At 48.1% G+C, this 23,543-nt stretch overlaps 1 protein-coding gene and 1 long non-coding RNA gene across 2 annotated transcripts; one reads left to right on the plus strand and one right to left on the minus strand.

The window, feature by feature from the left end:
• Positions 1-21: 21 nt before the first annotated feature.
• LOC125424439 lies at positions 22-1,414 on the plus strand. The gene is made up of 2 exons (XR_007243235.1): positions 22-387; positions 1,294-1,414. It is a non-coding gene; the product is annotated as an uncharacterized LOC125424439 (long non-coding RNA).
• On the minus strand, positions 1,381-11,946 carry WDR61 (WD repeat domain 61). Its single transcript, XM_048481667.1, has 11 exons — positions 11,866-11,946; positions 11,047-11,092; positions 10,422-10,449; positions 8,947-9,052; positions 7,944-8,116; positions 7,631-7,779; positions 6,226-6,319; positions 5,641-5,734; positions 4,606-4,698; positions 3,633-3,711; positions 1,381-1,719 (listed from the first exon to the last, which is right to left on the minus strand). The coding sequence occupies exons 2-11, from the start codon at positions 11,056-11,058 to the stop codon at positions 1,630-1,632; spliced, it is 918 nt and encodes a 305-aa protein (XP_048337624.1). The 5' UTR covers positions 11,059-11,092; positions 11,866-11,946; the 3' UTR covers positions 1,381-1,629.
• Positions 11,947-23,543: the final 11,597 nt, after the last annotated feature.

Raw genomic sequence — 23,543 nt, forward strand, 5'->3', positions numbered from 1 at the left:
AACTCTTCTTCTTCTTCTTCTTTATTGGATACAACGGTCATTGGTGGAAAAAGCTCACCATAAAATCAGCTTAAATCTTACAGGCACACGAAGAGATGTAATAGTCTCAAAAAAAAAAGAATCTTGGCCTCGCCCCTAAAAGCAGGTATTATTATTAGAGGTGCTGAGGGGCCACCACCAAAAATGCCCTGTCTGCATTCCCCAGGCTGCGAGGCAAAGAGCTAGTCTTGAGAAAGAGGGTCTCCATGTCATGGGCAGTGCCAGAGGCAATTAGTTCTTCAGTTTCTCCAGCCCCAAGCCCTTTAGGGCCCCGAAAGAGAAGACCCAGCGCTCGGAACGATGCCCAGAAAACGAGGTCAATCAACACAAGAGCCTTCAGCCAAAAATGTATACCGTATATACTCGCGTATAAGTCGACCCGCATATAAGTCGAGGCACCTCATTTTACCACAAAAAACTGGGAAAACTTATTGACTCGCGTATAAGTCGAGGGTGGGAAATGCAGCAGCTGCTGGTAAATTTCAAAAATAAAAATAGATGCCAATAAAATTACATCAATTGAGGCATCAGTAGGTTAAATGTTTTTGAATATTTATTTCAAAGAAAAACAGTAAACTGGCTCTGTAAGTGGAAAAGAGGGTCAACAAGAACAATATGGTATCAACAATAACTTTAAAAGTACAAAAACCTTAGCTCAACCAGCAACCAAGCTAAAACACAAGAGTTAAAATCCTCCAAAACTGGATTCCTCATCATCATCAGTATGCCCAAATGTAACCCAACTTGGATTTTAAGAGGGATATTATCAGAAATGGAAAATCTACTATTAGCTTCCATTGTAAACAATGGGGGATGGGGCATCCCCTTTGGGGGTCAATAACCTTGGATCCCCTGACCCAAACTTCACCAAACCTGGCTGGTATCATAAAGAGACTCTCCTGATGAGACCAGCCAGGTTTGGTGAAGTTTGGTTCAGAGGGTCCAAAGTTATGGACCCTCAAAAGGGTAGCCCCATCTACTAATAGCTCCCATTGAAAACAATGGGGAATGGGGGCACCTCATTTGGGGGTCCATAACTTTGGACCCCCTGAACCAAACTTTACCAAACTTGGCTGGTATCATCAGGAGAGGCTTCTGAGGGTACCCTGAAATTTTGGTGCCACTAGCATAAAAACTGCGTCCCCTGCTGGCCGGCAAAGTAAAAACACACAAAAAATTTAATAACCCGCATATAAGTCGAGGGGAGCTTTTTCAGCATTAAAAATGTGCTGAAAAATTCGACTTATACATGAGTATATACGGTATATACAGAAAGAATTTATGAATCATAGTTTACAACTAATTTGGACTTCCGAGTTTCCCTTCAAGAGCTGATCAAAATACCCTACCGGAAGTTTTATTTACTTTTGTACTTTAAAAAAAAGAAGACGACAAAACAGCAAAAGTCATACAAATTTAGGTCAAAGCCGACCACGCTCTTTTTCTGTCGTCGTTTCGAGACAGGAAGGCTTCACTTGACGTTGGAAAAAAGGATTCCCAAAACAGACACAGCGGCGGTCTAGCAACGATCCTTGCTCAATTCCGTGTGCCGCCTTCCAAGTCCAACCAGGCTGGGAGGAGGGGGAGAGCTCAAATTGGACAGTCGTAAATGTGGATTTCCTGGTCGTCGCCCACTGACACGATTTTGGAGCCATCTTCACTATACTGCACGCCCCAAACCTGCAAAACACACAAGGGTCTACTGGTGCACGACGTGCCCCCTTTGGTAAACGTCACTGGCTGCCCATTCTGCTCCTTAAAACGCACATTATAAAAAGCAGCTTCATACGGCTGCGTTTTGTTCTTGACGCCCTGTCGGCAGAGGGAGAAAGCCAGCCGGATTTACACTTTCTCCTTTTACCGTTACAAAATTAGAAACCTTTGCTGCTGTCCTGTGTCCCTCTGAGCAGGATAGATAAAGGTGCTGGCAGAGCACGACCGGAGGACTCAGATTCTTTCCAAGAAACCTTTCAGCTAAATATCTATAAGTTCATCTCTGTATGCACAATACAGCCTGCCCTGTGCCCAAGCCCATATTTGGGCGTCTTAGTTGATAGTTCCATGGGAATGTCAACTCAATGCATGGCAGCTGTGAAAAAGGCAAACTCTATGCTGGGCATCATTAGGAAAGGAATTGAGAATAAAACTGCAAAGATTGTCATGCCCTTATATAAAGCAGTGGCGCGACCGCACTTGGAGTACTGTGTTCAGTTCTGGTCGCCGCATCTCAAAAAGGATATTGAGGAGATAGAAAAAGTGCAGAGAAGGGCAATGAGGATGATTGAGGGACTGGAGCACCTTCCTTATGAGGAGAGGCTGCAGCGTTTGGGACTCTAGTTTGGAGAGGAGACGGCTGAGGGGGGATATGATTGAAGTCTATAAAATTATGCATGGGGTAGAAAATGTTGACAGAGAGAAATGTTTCTCTCTTTCTCACAATACTAGAACCGGGGGCATCCATTGAAAATGCTGGGGGGAAGAATTAGGACTAATAAAAGGAAACACTTCTTCACGCAACGTGTGATTGGTGTTTGGAATATGCTGCCACAGGAGGTGGTGATGGCCACTAACTTGGATAGCTTTAAAAGGGGCTTGGACAGATTGATGGAGGAGAAGTTGATCTATGGCTACCAATCTTGATCCTCCTTGATCTGAGATTGCAAATGCCTTAGCAGACCAGGTGCTCGGGAGCAGCAGCAGCAGCAGGCCATTGCTTTCACCTCCTGCATGGGAGCTCCCAAAGGCACCTGGTGGGCCACTGCAAGTAGCAGAGAGCTGGGCTAGATGGACTCTGGTCTGATCCAGCTGGCTTGTTCTTATGTTCTTATGGCATGCTTCCAGAATAAGGCACTTGGAAGATATTAATCCCACTGCCAGACTTGCACACAAAAGCATGAAGTGAGTCAAGTTAAAATATTTGGATCAGAAATATTAAGAGGACCGAAGGCTGGAAATCCCCCCCACCCAAATTTCCAGGATTCGTGAGCACATTTTTAAGCCCCAAGGGTAGCTGAGAGGGTCCAGGAATTCATGAGAAAGAATGGTTCCAGGACTCAGAGCCATTCCAGAAAAGGGAGGTTTCGGGCACCTTTCCTTGCTGCAGGAAAGCCACACTGACCCAGCTAAATGTGCCCTCTGATACCACACGACATGCAAGCCAGTAGTTTCCAATCACTAACTCCTTCATATATGATCAAGGCTTGTAGTTCTACCCAATCGCAAGCATATAATTTGCCAAGCAAATTTCAACTGAAAACACAAGACAAGTGGAAGAAAACGCTAGGATCCCAAAAGGAAGATAATGCAAAATTTATTATGAGGAACCACTAGATATTTCTGTTTGAGGAGAGCATCTTTTACGGCGCCCTCTTCCCACTGTGGTCCAGAAATGCCACTCCTGGGGGAAATGGGACTCCCACCCGTTCAGGGAACAGAATGAGGAGGGAGTTTTAACAAGAAGGAAGAGCTGGGGGGGGGGGGGGAATCCCCCACGCGCGCACACACAGCCACAGAAATTTACTGTGAGTTTCAAGCCTGTTGCGTTCCCATGGGAACCAAAGCTACCCACGCTCATTGCAAAGTTCTTCACCTACCTGGTCCTGGTGATCGTAGAAGGTGTGAACGCAAGTCCTCGAGGGCACGTCCCAAACCTTCACGCTTTTATCAGACGAGCTGGAAAAAGACGGGCCAGGCTGTCTCAGAATCTCTACAGGTGACACGTCTTGCAACGCAAGTTTATCCTTTATAAATGTCAATATTTACCTCCCCTAATATTTAACAGATCTTACACGTTCTTAAGAGCTTAGAGCAGAGTTAGTATTTGGAAGGGAGACCACCAAGAAATACCAGATCGCTACACAGAAGTAGCCAATAGCAAACCACCTGCTGTGATTTGATGGCCAAACAAAAGAAGTTTCAAACCTCGTGGCATACCACCATCTAGGGTTTGGGTTTTTTTGCATGGAACCAACTCATATATCCTACTGCAGTGATGGCGAACCTATGGCACGGGTGCCAGAGGTGGCACTCGGAGCCCTCTCTGTGGGCACACGCACATAGAGTTCATCATGTGGGGGGCGGAAAATCACCCCCCCACACACACATCTAGGCTGGCCTGGGCCACTGAGAACGACGTGAGCGCACCGTGGTGAGCAGGGAGGACTTGGCTGGTGGGCCTGGTGCCTGTGCTCCAGGTGTCTGCTACTCAAGGGGGGTGGGCGCAGAGGAGGCAGAGATGCTAGAGAGGCACAGAGCGGTGCGCGCGGGACTTGCTGGAGGCTAGAGCAGGCTGGCCCCTGCTCAAGCGGGTGGGGCAGAGGAAGACGGAGCCAACCGGTTTTTTCTAAACTAAAACCTTAGCATTCAGATTGAATTGCCGTGTTGGCACTTTGCAATAAATAAGTGGGGTTTGGGTTGCCATTTGGGCACTCCGTCTCAAAAAGGTTTGCCATCACTGTCCTACTGTGTACTATCCAGAGGTTGTTCAAGAAGTACAAGTGAGAATGTAAGACACTGCCCAAAATCCCAGACCCAGAGGAAACCAACGAAGGTCAACAAGCTACATACCTGGAAACAAAATGGGTGTCGTCGGGACAAAACGCAACGTTTAACACCCAGGATCCGTGACCACTCAGCGTGGCTGCCAGGTTGGCGTGCTGCCTGTGGAATTCAGAAACAGGATCCAATTTAGTAGAAGAGTCTGGATTTATATCCCCCCTTTCTCCTCCTGTAAGGAGTCTCAAAGGGGCTTACTATCTCCTTTCCCTCCCTCTCCTCATGACAGACACCCTGTGAGAGAGCTCCGAAGAACCGTAACTAGCCCAAGGTCACCCAGCTGGCCTGTGCTGGAGTGCACAAGCTAACCTGGTTCACCAGATAAGCCTCCAGTAGCAGAGCAGGGAATCGAACCCAGTTCTCCGTATTAGAGTGCACCTGCTCTTAACCACTACACCACGCTGGCTCTTGTGTGGTAGTTGCCCAGAAAACACTAGAAGCTTCTCATGGGCAACACTACGAAAAGATAGGAACAAAATCCACCAGACCACGGCCACATGGCCCATAAAACCCACCAGAACCAGCTTAGCCATTGTTAATAAGTCTCCATGAACCACACCCACAATGGCGTGCCATGTATATTCGAGATAACTAAGATCCCGTAGCTCAGACCTGGGCATTATACGGCCCGCGGGGGTCATCTGGCCTGCCGGATGACCCTGACTGGCCCCCCTGCCTTGTTGGGGAGTGAGGTGCCTTTGAAAGCCCCGCAGAAGCCGGTTGCCTTGGCTGCCGGCTTCTGCGAGGCTTTCAAAAGCGCCTCGCCCCCCTGCCTTGCTGGGGAGCGAGGCGTCTTTGAAAGCCCCGCAGAAGCCGGTTGCCTTGGCTGCCGGCTTCTGCGGGGCTTTCAAAAGCGCCTCGCCCCCCTGCCTTTTGGCCCGGCCCTCCGCAATATTTTCTGTTTCTTTTGCGGCCCCATGGAAAAAACAATTGCCCACCCCTGCCATAGCTAGATCTAATTTTGGGGATCCTCTGCTGAACTCATTTTATGAATCATGCATTTCTTTTTAATCGAGAGGAAAGGGGAGAAGGGGAATTGTTACTCACACGTCATAAATTTTGATGTAGCCGTCATCCGAGGCGGTTACCAGCAGCTGGGAGTCTGGAGAGAACGTGAGGGAACGAATGGGCATAGCGTGGCCTGAAAGACAAGAGGAAAACTGTCTTTGTCTTCATCCGGTTCACGTTTACCTAGTCAGATGCTGCATCGCTGCAGATCTGGCTGCCCAAACTTCTCTCCTACCAGAACAGGCAAGGAAAACACAAACAGAAACGGCAGAGGGAAAAAGAGAGATCGAGAGTCTCTCTCTCACGCATACACACAACTCTTTTATTGGCATAAAATACGTACATGAAATACATACGTCACATTAGAGAATCACAGGATATAAAATAAGATACAACAAATAATAAAAAAAATTTAAATGCATTTAAATCTTTTCGTGGCGTAATTTTAAGGCCCAGCTTAAAACTTTTGCCTCATTCTCCGTTACATCGCTGATGGATAAAAAGAGAACTTTTATTTATTGTGTTAGGTTTTATTAGGTTTGTACCCCCACCCCACACAGGCAGCAACTCTAGTCAAAAAGAAAGGAGACTGAACAGCCAAAGAAGACAGGATTTAGCCCTTACCTTCCAACGTGTGCAGAAGTTTTCCCGTTGCAATGTCAAAAATATTGATAATACCATCAATCGCTCCACTGGCTAAATATTTTCCATCTGGGCTCTGCAAACGACAGAAGAAGTTCAGTTATAATAACTGGTTTTCTCTGCCAACCACTGGTATAACAACATACCACACAGATGCAGAGAAACCCAACAATATAAACCTCCCCTGGGCTTTGCCTGGACCAATGGATTTCTTTCTGGGAAACAGAGGGATAAAGCCTCTTATCAACCAAAGTAGACAATACTAGTCTGGTTTCGGTATAAGATAGTTTTACATTCTTAAGGGCATACATGGCTGCTTTTGTTTACTTCATGTATACTCTTCCCCAATGGGGACCAAAAACACATCATTCTTCTATCCTCCATGTTATCCTTACAACAGCCCTATGAGGTAGGTTAGACTGAGAGGGTCAGACTGGCCCACAGTGATCCAGCAAGCAGAACAAAGATTGGAACCTGGAGTCTCCCAAATTCTAGACCAGTGCTCTAACCATTACACCACACTGGCTCTCGTATTTTTTTCCTTCCAGAATGGAGGCCTAGGGTCCAATCACCTCTCTAATATTAAAACTAAAACAATTTAATGGGGGGCACTGGAACAATGTAAACTGCCCTGAACCCAAAGGGGGAGGGGTGGTATAAATAGAAGAAAAGTTTGAATTTATAAGAAGAAGAAGAGTTTGGATTTATATCCCCCCTTTCTCTCCTGCAGGAGACTCAAAGGGGCTTACAATCTCCTTTCCCTCCCCCCTCACAACAAACACCCTGTGAGGTAGGTGGGGCAGAGAGAGCTCCGAGAAGCTGTGACTAGCCCAAGGTCACCCAGCTGGCGTGTGTGGGAGTGCACAGGCTAATCTGAATTCCCCAGATAAGCCTCCACAGCTCAGGCGGCAGAGTGGGGAATCAAACCCGGTTCCTCCAGATCAGATACACGAGCTCTTAACCTCCTTCGCCACTGCTGCTGCCTTTCTCTCCTGTAAAGCGTCTCAAGACATCTTACAAAAAGCCTTTTCCCTTTCTCTCCCCACAACAGACACCTTGTGAGGCAGGTGGGGCTGAGAGCGTTCTGGGAGAACTGGGACTAGCCCAAGGTTACCCAGCGGGAGTGTAGGAGTGGGGAAACAAACCTGACTCACCAGTTAAGGTTCTGCCACTCAGGTGGAGGAGTGGGGCATCAAACCCGGGTTCTCCGGATTAGAGTCCACCTGCTCTCAACCACGACACCACGCTGGTGCACCCAATAAAACAAAAATAAACTATACGGGAAAAACAAAGGCTGGAACGAAGAACAATGAAAGAAAGTAGGAATGGAAGGAAGAGACGGAACCCCCAACTTGTGACACAAGGAGCACCCAAACGGGACTCTTACGTATGCAATGCTAAGGATGAATTTGCCTCTGGTGTCCAAGGAGTATTCCTTTTTCCCAGTCTCCACGCCAAAAATGTTCACTTTCCCTATGTGACTTCCTGTGGCCACATACTGGGAATCGGGAGAAAAGGCCAGCGACCAGGCATCCACTGCAGAGAAAGAAGACCAAGAAATGGGCCAGATCTTTCCAGCTCTGCCATCACGCTCAAACTTAAAAAAAAAAAAAAAACCCACCTTTAATGTGTTAATTTGTTGATTCAATCTCTCAGCCCCCAAACAACCAGATTTCAAACAGGTGAACAGAAGCCCTTACCGGGTCCGGCGTCTATCGACCTGATCTGCTTGCCTGTCTCCAAGTCCCAAAGGCGAATGTGGGCATCCAGGGAGCTGGAAGCCGCGACAGTTCCGGTGTGGCTAATATTGACCGAGACCACCCCCAGCTGGTGGCCCTCCAAAGTCCACTTGAGGTCCAGCTTTTCGCCGTTCCTTTGCGAGAATCAGAGCAAACCGAACTTTAAAATAAGTAAGCGGAGTCCTATTCCCACTCAATACAGTTGTAAAATCGTCCGCCTTCAGTTCACCTTCCTCGCTGCTCAGTCCATCTTGGTTTTCGTTTCCCAACTACCTCCCCTCAACCCTTGAACTGCACGCTTATTTCTTAAAAGGCGGAGTCGTCGTATATGCATTCTAGCCAGAGGTGGGATCCAGCAGGTTCTCACAGGTTCCCGAGAGTGGGTTACTAATTATTTGTGTGTGCCAAGAGGGGGATACTAATTGGTGATTTTGCCACGTGATTTCTGCCTTAGTTACGCCCCTCCTCTCAGCAGTAGCGCGCAGAACTTGAAGCAGTCTAGCACAGGGGTAGGGAACCTGCGGCTCTCCAGATGTTCAGGAACTACAATTCCCATCAGCCTCTGTCAGCATGGCCAATTGGCCATGGTGGTAGGGGCTGATGGGAATTGTAGTTCCTGAACAGCTGGAGAGCCGCAGGTTCCCTACCCCTGGTCTAGCAGGAGGTGCACCGGGGTGCGTGGCAGCCTGCGCCTGCGTGCATTCGTTTCCCGCCCAAGGACCGGCGCAGCGGCTGCGTCCTTGCCACAGCCCCGCCCAGGAATGCCCAGTCATGCCCCCGTCGTGCCCCGCCCAACCCCATTGGCACTACGCCACAGTTTGAATCCCACCACCATGGGAACCTGTTACTAAAATTTTTGGATCCCACCACTGATTCTAGCTGAGCTCCACACATGTGCACGCAAGCTGGTCAATCCCCACGTTCCGAGGATTTTCTCCCACCTCTTTCTTTTTGTGGAACTCACCATTTCCAGACTTTCACCAAGTCGTCCAAGGAGCCAGAGATGACTGTCTCGGTGGTGTCGTTTCGGTTTTTGCCCCAGGCCACCGACCAGATTGCGTCATCGTGTGCTGGGAAGGGATTCCAAAACGGAACATATTTAACTGCACTGAGTTGTCTGATCTTGTACATTCAGTTGAGCTATCCGATGAAAATACTTTTTGGAAAAGAACACAACTCTGTGCATCTGTTAGCCTGCGTGCCATCTTTGCTGACCTCCTCTCCAGGGGGAATTTTCCAAGTCTCTGGAGCTACAGTGGAGTTCACCCCCAGAGGCACCCCTGCAAAAAGAGGCTTGTTTCCCTATACCCCAGCCCACACAATGCTAATTCCTATGTGGACTGATTTAGGTTTCACTGGAAAATAAGGACTCGGACTGTAATTCCCTCATCCACCGTCTGCTATCTGACACCCATTCCAACCCCTGGTTTTCCATAATTGAAGAAAAAAATGGCCTCTATTGGACTGTCAGTGGATTCGCTTTGCCCTTTGTCCTACTCAGAAGGTTATAGGAAATTAAAAGGTCAACTACTGAATAGAGAGTTCTCTGCCCTAATCACCGCAGCCAAGAAAACGTGCCCCCCCCCCCCCGTGTATTTTTCTCTCCCATTTGAATGGGGCCACTTGGCACACTACCTGTATTGCTTAGTAAACCCTGTTCAAAGGAGAGCCATAATGCTCGCCAGGTTTAATGTTATGCCTTCTGCCTTGTTACATGGCAGATTTAATAAGCAAGAAAAGGCTAAAAGATTGTGCCCATGTAACGATGGCTCAGTTGAATCTCTGGCCCACCAATGACTTCACTGTCTCAGATTCAAGGAAATCAGATCCAAGTATGTGCATCTCACTCCTTTACATTTACCCCATCTCCCCGATTTAATTAGATTACACTACTTGTTGGACAACCCTGATCCTTCTCTCTGTATGATAGTGGCAGACTTTCTCCTGGAAATTACTAAATGCCAGTAGATTTCCTTCGTCCTAACATGTATATCCTGTATTGTATATGCTTTTTAATCTGTTTTTATTATTGTTGTACTGCTGTCTATGCCAATAAAGGCTTGCTTCACAAAAAACTGCACTAAGTTGTCTGATCTTGTACATTCAGTTGAGCTATCCGATGAAAATACTTTTTGGAAAAGAACACAACTCTGTGCACCTGTTAGCCTGCGTGCCATCTTTGCTGACCTCCTCTCCAGGGGAAATGTTCCAAGTCTCTGGAGCTACAGTGGAGTTCACCCCCAGAGGCACCCCTGCGAAAAGAGGCGTGTTTCCCTATACCCCAGCCCACACAATGCTAATTCCTGTGCGGCCTGATTTAGATTTCACTGGAACATAAGGCAGGCCTACTTCACAAAGGCACCTCTTCACATCTACGATGCAGAGGAAGAGAGATTTCGAACAAGATTTGCAGCCATAAGAACAGAAACATCTTCTCACCTTGTTCTTGCTTGAAGAGAATACTGTACTGAAAAGGGGGAGAAAGAGGGATCAATCATTATAAAGTAAGGGACGTGTATTCAGGTGTTAAGTGATCAAAACAAGAATCCCCAGTGGCTCCAGTCCTTAAACCATTAAGCCAAAATTTAAATGTTAGTGACAGCTGGTATGATTTTTAAAAAACTTAGTTGCTATTCCAGTGCAAGAAAAATCAGGAAGGGGGGGGGTGATTCTCAGAAGTTATTAATCTAACAGAGATCTTTACCAATCAGAAAAGTCACACACAGATTTTTCCACATGGGAACGTTCTGTGCCCATGCATCAAGCTTCCTCGTCTCAAATGAACGCCTTTGCCCACTAAATGAGAATTTTAATGGTCTTCTTCGACCTGCTTGAAATTTGGCAAGGAAGATCTTTGGGTGACGCGTGCAACGAATTTCATGTCAATTGAACAGGGAAGGGGAGGGCAATAAAGACCAAAAAAACGTGACTCCAATTGAAACAAACGAAGAAAAAAACCACGGGCGAACAGTTTAACAAAAATGTTCAAAGCGGGCAGAGAAAATGTGCACTAATCTCTACCAGGAAGTCCCAAAAGTGAATTGGGGAAAAAAGTAGAACTTACCTGCGTTGTCATTTCTTCATAGAGACTGAACAGGTGCAGCAAAGCTCTAGGGAGAAATAAAGAGAGGTTTGGTTTTAAAACACTCCCAGATCATTTAGAAATGCTCCCAGATCTTTTCGGTTCCCCACTAAGATACAAAAAAGACAGATGTTTTTAAGAAATGCAGATTTTTAGATCCTAAAGCAGAGAAGTGACCCTGTGCTGAAAGCGGTGAAATTAACATGACGATGAGCCGGCATAGGTGTCAAACTTGTGGCCCTCCAGATGTTATGGACTACAGTTCCCATCATCCCCTGCCAACATCATGCTGGCAGGGGATGAATTCAAGTCCTGTAACATCTGGAAGAACCCTAGATTGTTTACCATGAGCTAGAGGGACAGGAGAGGGACAGGAGAGGGAATGGCCTCCCATCTTATCTGCAATCTTCATTTAAGAAGCTTTATTGTGTTTTGTATCATCATCCCATGATCAGGAGGAAGAAGAAGGGGTTGCCAACTCCAGGATGGGAAATTCCTGGAGGCTTTGGGGTTAGAACCTAAAGAGGAGGGCAGGGAGCGCCCTGCCAAATGAGGCCACCCTCCAGAGCAGTCATTTTTTCCAGGGGAAATGACCTTTGTCGCTTGGGGGCTCCTTTACAATTCCGGGAGATCTCCAGGCACCACCTGGAGGTTGGCAAGCAGGGCATCTAAAACAACAAACCCATGCCGTCGCTATGGACACGAGGCCTAGCAGGCCTAGCCCAATCCGACGCCTCCCCAGGCGGCCGTTTCGCCCCCCAGCCCCGCTTCCTTCTCCCAGCCCCGCCACCGACTCCCTACCTGCTCCCAGCCGCCACCGGTCTTCTTTCCGCCCCGCAAAAGTGACGCCGCAGGTTGATGACGAACTGCCCGGCTGCCGTGACGCAGTTCTAAAGCGCCCTCCAAACTAGACTAAGGAGGCTCTTTGGCGCCCCCTAGTGGGCCACAGAGGCGTTGCACCCCCCTGCTAGCCGACTGCGCAGGCGCGTCCGACGCCGCTTGGAAAAAAGGAGGGGGGGGGAAGGAGGCGAGTTTGTGGGCCTTTTCTTGCCTCCCTGTTTTTTTAATCACATGCATTTGTAGGCTCCTGGGTGGCTCCTTCCCCTTGTCTTAAGAGCAAGTCACTCACCTTCATCCAGGTGAGTGAGGGGTTGGAAGGGGCTCGCTGCTTGCCTCTGCACAGCAAGAACATAAGAACATAAGAACAAGCCAGCTGGATCAGACCAGAGTCCATCTAGTCCAGCTCTCTGCTACTCGCAGTGGCCCACCAGGTGCCTTTGGGAGCTCACCTGCAGGAGGTGAAAGCAATGGCCTGCTGCTGCTGCTGCTGCTCCCGAGCACCTGGTCTGCTAAGGCATTTGCAATCTCAGATCAAGGAGGATCAAGATTGGTAGCCACAGATCAACTTCTCCTCCATCCAATCTGTCCAGAAGAAGCCCCCTTTTAAAGCTATCCAGGTTAGTGGCCATCACCACCTCCTGTGGCAGCATATTCCAAACACCAATCACACGTTGCGTGAAGAAGTGTTTCCTTTGATTAGTCCTAATTCTTCCCCCCAGCATTTTCAATGCATGCCCCCTGGTTCTAGTATTGTGAGAAAGAGAGAAAAATTTCTCCCTGTCAACATTTTCTACCCCATGCATAATTTTATAGACTTCAATCCTATCCCCCCTCAGACGCCTCCTCTCCAAACTAAAGAGTCCCAAACGCTGCAGCCTCTCCTCATAGGGAAGGTGCTCCAGTCCCTCAATCATCCTCATTGCCCTTCTCTGCACTTTTTCTATCTCTTCGATATCCATTTTGAGATGTGGCGCAGTAACCCTGGACTTCCTTGGCCATCTCCCATCCAAGCCCCAACCAGGGCCAATTCTGCTTAGGTTCTAAGTTTGGATGAGATCACGCTAACCTGGGCCAAAATGTTGCACTTGACCCTAAAAATCAGCCTTGCGGGTGCACTGTTCATCATTCTAATGATGACCACACCACACCATAAAGAAGGTTTTCACCGGTTGGGGGTCACCCCCCACCCCCACCCCCAATTCAGCTTTAAGTACATTTGGTGCTCTTTTAGGAGAGGGCCCAGCACTTTAAAATAAACAGGAGGATTACTTGCTCTTAATTTTCAGCATATCGAGTTCGCGGCGAGAAACCATCATCCTGATCAGCGTCTTGTCCCTGGTTCCTTTGCCCGTGCTGGCAGGGGCCGATGGGAATTGAAGTCCATTAACATCTGGAGTGCCTATTCTATAATGTGATGGTGACTTTGAGATGACATGGTACAAACATTTGTTCCTTGGTCGTAGTGGGGGGAGGGTGGCCTTGGGTTGTGGGGCCCCCCACAAAACTCAGCTTTTACACCGGGCTCCATTTTCCCTAGCTATGCCTCTGCCGGCATATAACAAGTTTTAAATACCATAATGCTAAGAATAATACAAAACAATGCACCAGCATTTACACATTTTAAATACAACAATACTAAGAATAATGCAAAACCTTGCACCAGCGTATAACAAGTTTTAAATACAACAGTACGAAGAATAATACAAAACATTGCACCAGCATTTATCAGTTTTTTTAAATCATATAAATATCCTACAATTGAAAGCACGGGTTTTCCCAATTTTACTCACTATCCAACCAAATTTGGCTACACTGTGATTCCTGCCTGTTAACATGTTCAAAAGGAGAATAGGAGATTATAGGTGTAATTATGAGACCTTCCCTAATATGACTGCAAATCTTGCTAGTGGTATTCCTTTGTATTTACATTCTGCTAGTGGTATTCCTTTGTATTTACCATTCCTTTCTATTTACATTCTGCTAGTGGTATTCCTTTGCATTTACCATAGAGGACGGCAGAGGGTGATACAGTGTATCTTTACGCAGTAAAAATTATTTTGTAATCAGGATTACCTCGATACTTAATATAAGGCATCAAGACTAGCTTGGTCAGGGTTCTTGGATCAGGAAAAAAAAACCCTTTTAACTCTGTTTAAATCATGCTTTCTATTACTGAAATTCACTGTTTCACCAGCTCTTTTGCCTTCTCATAGTCCACAGTTATGAGACGCTGATGCCCTTTTGCTATATTTCTTAAATCTGGATCGATCCTTTATCCTCCATTAAGTCCTCTGGCCGAAGACTCTTCTTCGCTCCAGATCATTTAACGCAAATTATATTTTTCAGTTTCCGATTCCTTCCCCCAGGCGGCTTGGTTCAGGCGAAATATCCGCATCTGGGTTATTTTAAACCTCCCTGTCCTTTATTTTTTATTTCCTTATTGAAAGCATAAACTCATCTTTCCCCCAGAGAACTGGGACCGAATGTAGGATCATCGGGATTAAAATTTTGCATCCTTTACTCCACTTAATCCAGATGTCCTTTGGCTGATTCTGCCAGATCATGTGATACAAACTAAAGTCTTTGCGCTCCGGTTCTGCGCGCCTTATTGCTTAATCTGGATTTAACCCTGGGGCTCTTTTCTGCACTTAGTCCAAATAAAAGTCTTTATCCTTGGCTTCTTGATGTCTACTGGCTAATGCAGCTCTAGCCACACGCGATGCCTTTGAACGAGTCGACGGGATTTACGCCCAAAATATCGGACTTGTTCTTCCCCTGACAGTGTGGGGACTCTGAGAGAGTTCTGAGAGGACTGTGACTAGCCCGAGGTCACCCAGCAGGAATGTAGGAGCGGGGAAACAAATCCAGTTCATCCGATAAGAGTCTGCCGCTCATGTGGAGGAGTGGGGAATCGAATCTGGTTCTCCAGATTAGAGTCCGCCTGCCCTTTACCACACGCCATGTTAAATGTACGTGCTGTCTAAGGTTGGGAAATGGCTGGGGATTTGGGGGTGGGAAGAATTTGCAGACAGTGGGGACATCATTGAGTCAATCTCTCTTGCTGCCAAGACAACCTGTTCTCCGACTACATTATTAATCCCACGCGAGCGTGGAATTATGGCAGCATATCTTCGTCTGCTGATTAATCCCACCCAGAGGAGAGCCTTGGCTACTGCAAGATGTCATGTGCTGCCATCAGCTCGGCTGGAGGGAAGATTCAAAAATATAGAACGTTCTAAAAGAGTTTGTCCGTGTGATATGACTACGGTCGAAACACTTGACCATTCTTTGTTTCTATGCCCTAAATACAATAAGATACGGATGAAATACATGAATTCCATGTTCTTGCAATGTTCTCAGTGGCATGAGTGTTATAAGATACCCAATCTCCTGAACAGCTCTGATGTGCTCTGTTGTGAAACTGTTGCAAATTTTATACTGGAAATTAGTAGTTTTAACTGCATTTCTTAACCTTGTTTTAAAATTTTGTCCTGTTTTAGATGCCAATAAAGGCTTGTGTTGTTGTTGTCATTGAGTCAATCTTCCAAAGCAACCATTTTCTCCATCGGGTTTTGCAACTGGGAGACTATTTGTAATGCAAGGAGACTTCTAGTCAGTGCCCGGAGATTGCAAATTCTAATAGTGCCCCACAACCAACCCCCTCCCCCCACCCACCCATTCCCCCATGTCCATGAGAACAGGCATCTTGGAATGAAAAGGCTATGCTTTCAACACCGTGTTAAAAATGTCAGAACAAAACACGTTCCATGAAACAGCCGGCCGCGTTTCCCTGCTAACTCCTACAGTCACGACACATTAGAGCGTCGCCTCTTTACCCAAAGTGACAATTCCTCACCCTTGAAAGAATGAAATCATACGGAAAATCCCATCTTTCAAGAAGCTTTTGATGCCCAGCTTTGCAGCAAATAGTCTAAGAAATTATTTGGGGGGAGGGGGAGGGGGTATGAATCAATTTTATTAATTTGGGATATTCCTACATTCTTCAGAGCTCTGCTCGAGGTGGCAGACCGACAAAAACAGCAATATTAATACACAAGGAACTTGAAACATAATTTATGTAGAATCATAGAGTTGGAAGAGACCCCCAAGGGCCATCAAGACCAACCCGACTCTCCCTCATCTTCTCCTTCCTTACAACAACCCTGCGAGATTGGTTCATCTGAGAGAGACCAATTGGTCCAAGGAATCCACTGGAACACAGGCCATTTGAACCCACATCTCCCTATGCTGACAAGCTAGCCACCAGCTAGAGAGCAGCAGTGGCAGTGGTTAAGAGCAGGTGCACTCCAATCTGGAAAATCAGGTTTGATTCCCTGCTCTGCCACTTGAGCTGTGGAGGCCTATCTGGTGAACTAGATTAGCTTGTGCACTCCAACACATGCCAGCTGGGTGACCTTGGCTAGTCACAGTTCTTCGGAGCTCTCCCACCTCACAGGGTGTTTGTTGTGGGGGGGTGGGAGAGGGAAAGGAGATTGTCAGCCCCTTTGAGTCTCCTTACAGGAGAGAAAGGGGGGATATAAATCCAACTCTTTTCCTTCTTTCTTTTCTGAATGAACGGCAGGCCAAGGGGCGCCGACGGTTTTTAATGTTTTTGGGATAGCCTCCAAGTTGCTCACAGTCAAAATGGGCTTTCTGGATTTGGGGAAAGGAGGTCTCTTGAAATCGGAAAGCGCAGCCCGTCTGCTGGACCCCAAGGAGGGGGCTTCTCAATTTGACGTCTCCCCATCTAGATTCCAAAACCTTGGAGGACTTCAGCAAGCAAAACAGCCCCCCCCCCCGTTTCCCCCTCCTCCAGATCTCTGACTCAGCCAGAGATGACCAACGTGGACGGCCTTGTGGCCCCTTAAGCCGACTTCTCTCCGTGGGTTACCTCTTTTTATTCACACGCACATACCAGCTGCTTGGTCATTAATTGGGATCGCTCGCCATAATGGCTCCGGCTGTCTCCGGAAAGGAACATTGCTAGGATTTCATCAAAGTGCCTTCAAAAGAGTCTTTCGAGCAGCCATGGCCGGCCAAGTGAAGCAGGCGAATGCGACGGAGGAAAGGGACAAAATTCCCCACTGTGTCCTTTAAAAGGTTGAGTCTGAAGGACCCTGTCTTGTTTTGGGGTGAAGGGCCTGGCCTCTTTTTCTGTCGTCGAAGAGCTGGGGGAGGATTTCATAAAGGCAGCGTAGTGTAGTGGCTAAGAGCAGGTGGATTCTAATCTGGAGAACTGGGTTCGATTCCCGACTCCTCCACCTAAGTGGCAGAGGCTTCTCTGGTGAACCAGATGTGTTTCCGCACTCCTACATTCCTGCTGGGTGACCTTGGGCTAGTCACTGTTCTTGGGAACTCTCTCAGCCCCACCTAGCTCACAAGGTGTCTGTTGTGGGGAGAGGGAAGGGAAAGGAGCTTGTAAGCCACCTTGAGTCTCCTTACAGGAGAGAAATGTGGGGATATAAATCCAAACTCCTCCCCCTCCCCCCCTCTCCCTCCCCCCTCCCCCTCTTCTTCTTCTTCTTCTTCTTCTTCTTCTTCTTCTTCTTCTTCTTCTTGAAGAGTGAGAAAGAGTTCCCCCATACACTTTTCCCACCCCCTACAAATCATTTGCACTGAACTAAAGACTTCTTTTTGGAAGCTAAACAGGATTAAAATAGAAACGGCCTTGATTCTTCTTCTTCTGAACTTCTTTTACGTGACTTTTTCTGCAAACTGTGTGATAATCTTATAACGAAATGGTTGTTCTACCTGTGAGCTGTCTTGAAGGACCCTTGACTAAACCCATGCCTAGATCTGTGCATAAGCTCACCATGATATTATAGCAATTTTTAGTGCAGTTTAGCCTATTAGCTGTCCATCGTGAGGTTTTAAAGTCCATCTCGTGTGCAATCCGAGCGTTGACACTCGATCAAGAACCTTCCATCGAGAGAGCGGATCTCGTGCCAAAAGCCCTTCTCGGCAAAGCACCTGAAATGAGATTTGTCACGAAAGGTTAGCTGACCTCCCCTGTCTAATTAGAAACCGCATCGCCCAATTATCTCAATTATTGGACATTAGGAAAGATCTGAAGCGCCCCCGGAGGGAGGGGGGAAGGCCGACGTTTGAAGAGAAAGCTCTTAAAGATTTGCTAAATGGCGAAAAAGCATATTGGAATTCAACATGTGTAAAAAAAAATTTAAAGTCAAAATCTGGGCTTAAAATCGAATTCAGTTTCAGCTCGTTCCTCCTTGGTGACCTCTGGACAGTTTTCTGATTTTGATTCGAACGGTGGCGACAATCCGAGTTGCAAACGTTTTAAGTTCCTTTTTTGCAGTGATTGCAAACCTACCTGGCTGGGTCACCCTGGGCCAGTCATGTGCCCTCAACCTGAGCGACCTGACAGGGTTGTTGTGCAGATAAAATGGAGAGGAGAAAGATGGGGGTATAAGTAAAGTCATTTTGGCTCCCCATTGGAGTGAAAGCTGGGGGCATAAGTAAAGAAATAATTAAAATATCTGTACTCTTGGAGATCAGTTGTAATTCCCAGAGATCTCCGGACTCCGCCTGGGGGATGCCAACCCCAACTGGTTTAACCAGGAGAAAGGGGACGAAGAAGAGGAAGAGGAAGAGGAAGGAGAGGGAGGACTGATGAGAGACAGAAGACCCAGGGACTTAATGCATCTTACCAGGGGACGAGCAACTGACGAAGGAAGAAGACGAGGGACAGGAGGACGAGGGGGGGCACGAGGAGGAGGAAGAGGAGAAGAGGAAAGAGAGGAGGAACTGACGAGGCAGCGAGGAGGGACAGCGGCTTGAGAACCCGGAGGAGGGAGGAGAAAGAAAGAAGAAGAGGCAGGGGAGGGGCGACGGCAGCCGAGACAGAGGGATGATGTAATTACTTAATGACGAGGGGGACGAGGAGGAGGAGGAGAAGAAGAAGAAAGAGGACCTACTTAATTTAATTAAGACGAGGGCAGCATGCCCGGCAACTTGAGGGAGCGAGAGGAGGAGGAGGGAGGAGAAAAGGAAGGAAGGAGGAGAGGAGGGACGACGACTTATCAATGCAATTTAGGGGACGAGGAGGAGGAGGAGAAGAAGAAGGAGAAGAGAGAGATGAGCAAAAGAAAGCACAAAGAAAGAAGAAAGAAGAAAGGAAAAGAGCACAAGCACAGAAGAACACAGCAGAAGAAGAAATTTGGATTTATATCCATCTTTTTCTCCTGCAAGGAGACTCAAAGGGGCTTACAAGCACCTTTCCCTTCCTCTCCCCACAACAGACACCTTGTGAGGTAGGTGGGGCTGAGAGAGTTATGAGAGAACTGTGACTAGCCCAAGATCACCCACCAGGAATGTAGGAGTGCGGGAACACATCTGGTTCACCAGATAAGCCTCTCTGTCACTCAGGTGGAGGAGTGGGGAATCGAACCTGGTTCTCCAGATTAGAATCCACCTGCTCTTAACCACCACGCCACGATGGCTCTAGAACACAGGACCATACAATGGGGTTGATGGGAAAGAGGTTCAGGACAGACAAAAGGGAAAACTTCTGTCTCAGTGAATAGTTGCACTGTGGATTTCACCACTAGTGGAGGTAACGTTGGTTGCAAACGTAGATGGTTTGTAAAGGGGGTTAGATGTGTTCCTGGAGGAGAGAACCACCCGTTGCAACTACCATGGTGGTTGAAGAGGCCCTCCATGTTTAGAGGCAATCTACCTCTGAGTTGCAGTGCCAGGAGGCAACATCAGAGGAAGGCCTTGGCCACTCTGCCCTGTTGTTGGACCTCCAGAAGAACTGGTTGGCCTCTGTGTGAGACAGGATGCTGGACTAGATGGACCACTGGTCTGATCCAACAGGGCTCTTCTGATGTCCTTATGAAGGCCTTAACCTCTATGCCCTGTTGTTGGACTTCCAGAGGAACTGGCTGACCTCTGTGTGAGACAGGATGCTGGACTAGATGGACCACTGGTCTGATCCAGCTCGTCTGTTCTTACGCTCTCGTCAGAATAAGGTCTGGGCCTCTCTGCCCTGTTGTCGGCCCTCCAGAGGGTCTGGCTGGCCACCATGTGAGACGGTGTGGGACAACCACATATTCATGGGCATCTGATTTCTTTAAAAATTCACATGCATGCCAGAAAAAGGTAGACAGTTTTTTAATTTTAAGAGCAGGTGCATTCTGATCTGGAGGAACCGGGTTTGATTCCCCGCTCTGCCGCCTGAGCTGTGGAGGCTTATCTGGGGAATTCAGATTAGCCTGTGCACTCCCACACACACCAGCTGGGTGACCTTGGGCTAGTCACAGCTTCTCGGAGCTCTCTCAGCCCCACCCACCTCACAGGGTGTTTGTTGTGAGGGGGGAAGGGCAAGGAGATTGTCAGCCCCTTTGAGTTTCCCGCAGGAGAGAAAGAGGGGATATAAATCCAAAATTCTTGTTCTTCCTCTTCCTCTTCCTCTTCTTCCTCTTCTTCTTCCTCCTCTTCTTCTTCCTCTTCCCCTTCTTCTTCTTCTTCTTCCTCTTCTTCTTCTTCATAAAAACCCTGCAATGGCAAAACACGTTCCTTTCGCGCCACTAGCTGTAAAAAAGGTTTGGGATGTATAAATCATTGGCGAGACCAGAGCTGAGTCTTGGAAAACAGGAACATGGGGAGGGGAATTTTTATACCCCCTCCCTCCCTCCCTCCCCCTAATATCTTCTGGTCGATGGTGGCAAATCTCAAGATGCAACATTAACGGTCGTAAATTGTGTTTAACCATCTTCGGTGTTGTTTCTATTTCCCCTGACGGCTCAGACCAGGTGGCTCTTTGGAGAAAGAGGGTTTGTTAGGGAAATATTGGGCCAGGCGCTTTCCCACCGGTGGAGGCGACGGGGTGCCAACATTTGGGCTTGCGAGAGCAAACGAAGAAATGGATAAAGATCTACCTTTGCCCTTGAGGATGGTGCCATTTGAAATGGGAGAGCTTTTTCACCATTCCGTGTAAAATATATGGTTTTACGAAGCCACGTTTTTAAAAATGACAGGCAGGGATATTCTGAGATATTGGGGGGGGGGCCCTCTTTCCACTTTTGGGCACGAGGAGCCAATCCTGCTGTTGCCAAATCCAGAAGCTAATGACCCGGTACCATTTTAATGAGCCCCTAATAGACCATTCGAGGCGAGTCGGCAAACGCGGTCTGTCTTCTACGCCCGCTCGGCCATTGTCCAGGCCGGGAGACCCGCTGTCAATGTAATTTGGCACCTAAATTTATGACCGCCATTTTGCCTTCCAGATGTATAATTTATTTGTGTCACAGATCGTTTATTAAATTCTCCTCCGGACCCATCTTTGTCTTGATATCTTGCAGCCCACCCCCTTTCGCTGCCCTTGGCAGGCTACGATGTATTCCTTCCTCCCCCCACACCCCGGTCGTCCACAGCGGTCAGTCAATAGACACAAGGGGATAGTTTGGGTCTCATTACAGGCCACCGATTCGGACGGATGATGGAGTGGCGGTAGCTATACCATCTGTACACCGGGGTCCCTTCCCTTTGTCTTTCCGGACACTTTTGGGAAGATAGATTGGATCCATCTGTGGGGGGAAAGGCCGGCCTTCGCGGATGGGTGCCGGGAGGGGGGGGGGGGGTCAGGTGAAAAAACATTGCTGGAGCATTCTGGAAAGCGGAACCACTTGGCACGACATTTCGGAGAGCGATCGCCGGGCGGGCAGGCGGCCTGGCTCACAGTTGGCAACCCGAATGTCAAACCTGGCTTGTCTCCAACGGTGGCCGGCCGTCTCCAAAGAAACATCCTTTTGGAAGAAAGAAAGGTTGACTTCTTGGGGAGGGGGTGTGATTCTTTAGACAGCCCCCCCCCCCAACAAAATGGAACAATAGCTCCCATGGTCCCAAAAGATGGGTTGAAACGCCAGCCCAAAGACAAAGGATCCCGGGTGTCAGCATTTCCAAGTGTGATAGGAACGTGCGTGCCCTCCCCATCAGTCAAGACTCATTCATACAAACAAGGGGCACAGTGGTAGCCGTTGCTGAGTCGGGAGTTTTCCGCCCCTCTTTTACTCTTCCAGACACTCAGTTTCTTGTCAAGTTAGTGGCGCTGGCCTGGGGGGCTTTTTCACCATTCTAAAAATGCTAAAAAGCTAAAACTTAACTAAAAAGCTAAAAATTAACTAGTTTTTTACGCTGTCGATGGTTGTGCCCCATTGTGACTGTTGATCCCTTTCACTATCATGTGCGTCTGTCGGAACAATTGCGCACGCAGGACGCAAAACACTCCAGAAAGTCAGCAGACGCCGGATCAGGCCATGGTTTTGTTATCCATCCGGCCAAAGTCCTGCGGACACCTTTCCCCGGTACCCACCTTTGAGGAAGTGGGCGGGGCTAGATGCAGCTTTTGCCCAGCAGGGCTTCTGATTGGCTTAGCTTGTTAAACAGGAAACGGGCCCGAAAATGGTGAAGAGTTACAATTAGAGAGTCATATACAGTGGTGGGATTCAAAGGAATTTAACAAACTGGTTTGTTTACAAGCACCGTTTTAACAACCGGTTCTGCCGAAGTGGTGCGAATCGGCTGAATCCCACCACTGGTCGTATATATAACCTTGCTCCCTGATATTTGGTGGTTGGAGCTGCCTTCCGTGCCTATGGTTGTGGGATTGCGTCCACCACCATAGGTCAGAATCCCAAAAGATGGAGACCCCGGCATCAGGCTCTGTGAAGACCTTTGGCCAAGGTGCCCTGGATGGCATACATGGCTTCCAGAGAGGTAAACATACCCTTCTGGTCAAGAAGAGCTGTGTCATTACTGCAGAAAGCACCAGGGAGAGGAGCAGCAGTGGCGTAGGAGGTTAAGAGCTCGTGTATCTAATCTGGAAGAACCGGGTTTGATTCCCCGCTCTGCCGCCTGAGCTGTGGAGGCTTCTCTGGGGAATTCAGATTAGCCTGTGCACTCCCACACACACCAGCTGGGTGACCTTGGGCTAGTCACAGCTTCTCGGAGCTCTCTCAGCCCCACCTACCTCGCAGGGTGTTTGTTGTGAGGGGGAAGGGCAAGGAGATTGACAGCCCCTTTGGGTCTCCTGCAGGATAGAATGGGGGGATATAAATCCAAACTCCTCCTCCTCCCCCCCTCCTCCCCCTCCCTCCTCCCCCCCTCCCCCTCCTCCTCCTCCTCCTCCTCCTCCTCCTCCTCCTCCTCCTCCTCCTCCTCCTCCTTCTTCTTCTTCTTCTTCTTCTTCTTCTTCTTCTTCTTCTTCTTCTTCTTCTTCTTCTTCTTCTGGGCTGAATGCTAACAAATTCCCTGCTAACAGAAGGGGAGGTGTGATTTCCCTTTCCGGACTCAGCACCTCTCATGAATTTGCCCCTCTTAATGGGCCCCTGTGCCCCCGAGCAGCGTTTGGGGGAGATCAGGGGACTCTGCTGCAAGACAGGGATGGACGAAAGTAACACTCTGCTTACAAGAAGTACTTTCTGCTCGCCGAAAGTTTGCTCAGGGCCCAATCTCTGGAGCTGCATCATGGAGAGTTCTGTCAAAACCCCTCCAGGTTCCAAGGACAGTTTTCAAACAGGACAGCTCAGAAAGCGGCACAGAACCGAGCGGAAGACGGACCGGACAGCTCAAGAGGTCTGCATGTTAGGCCTGGAGAGGAGATGACCGAAAGGTGGTAT

Source organism: Sphaerodactylus townsendi, linkage group LG17 (assembly GCF_021028975.2).
Source record: "Sphaerodactylus townsendi isolate TG3544 linkage group LG17, MPM_Stown_v2.3, whole genome shotgun sequence".
Lineage (NCBI taxonomy): Eukaryota > Metazoa > Chordata > Lepidosauria > Squamata > Sphaerodactylidae > Sphaerodactylus > Sphaerodactylus townsendi.

Excerpts from the sequence above, each read along its gene's own strand:
- WDR61 (XM_048481667.1), bottom strand. Across the intron at positions 6,320-7,630 it reads TCATCCTTAGCATTGCATAC|AGCCCAGATGGAAAATATTT; the intron begins GTAAGAGTCCCG and ends TGTCGTTTGCAG. Across the intron at positions 5,735-6,225 it reads ACTTCTGCACACGTTGGAAG|GCCACGCTATGCCCATTCGT; the intron begins GTAAGGGCTAAA and ends CTTGTCTTTCAG.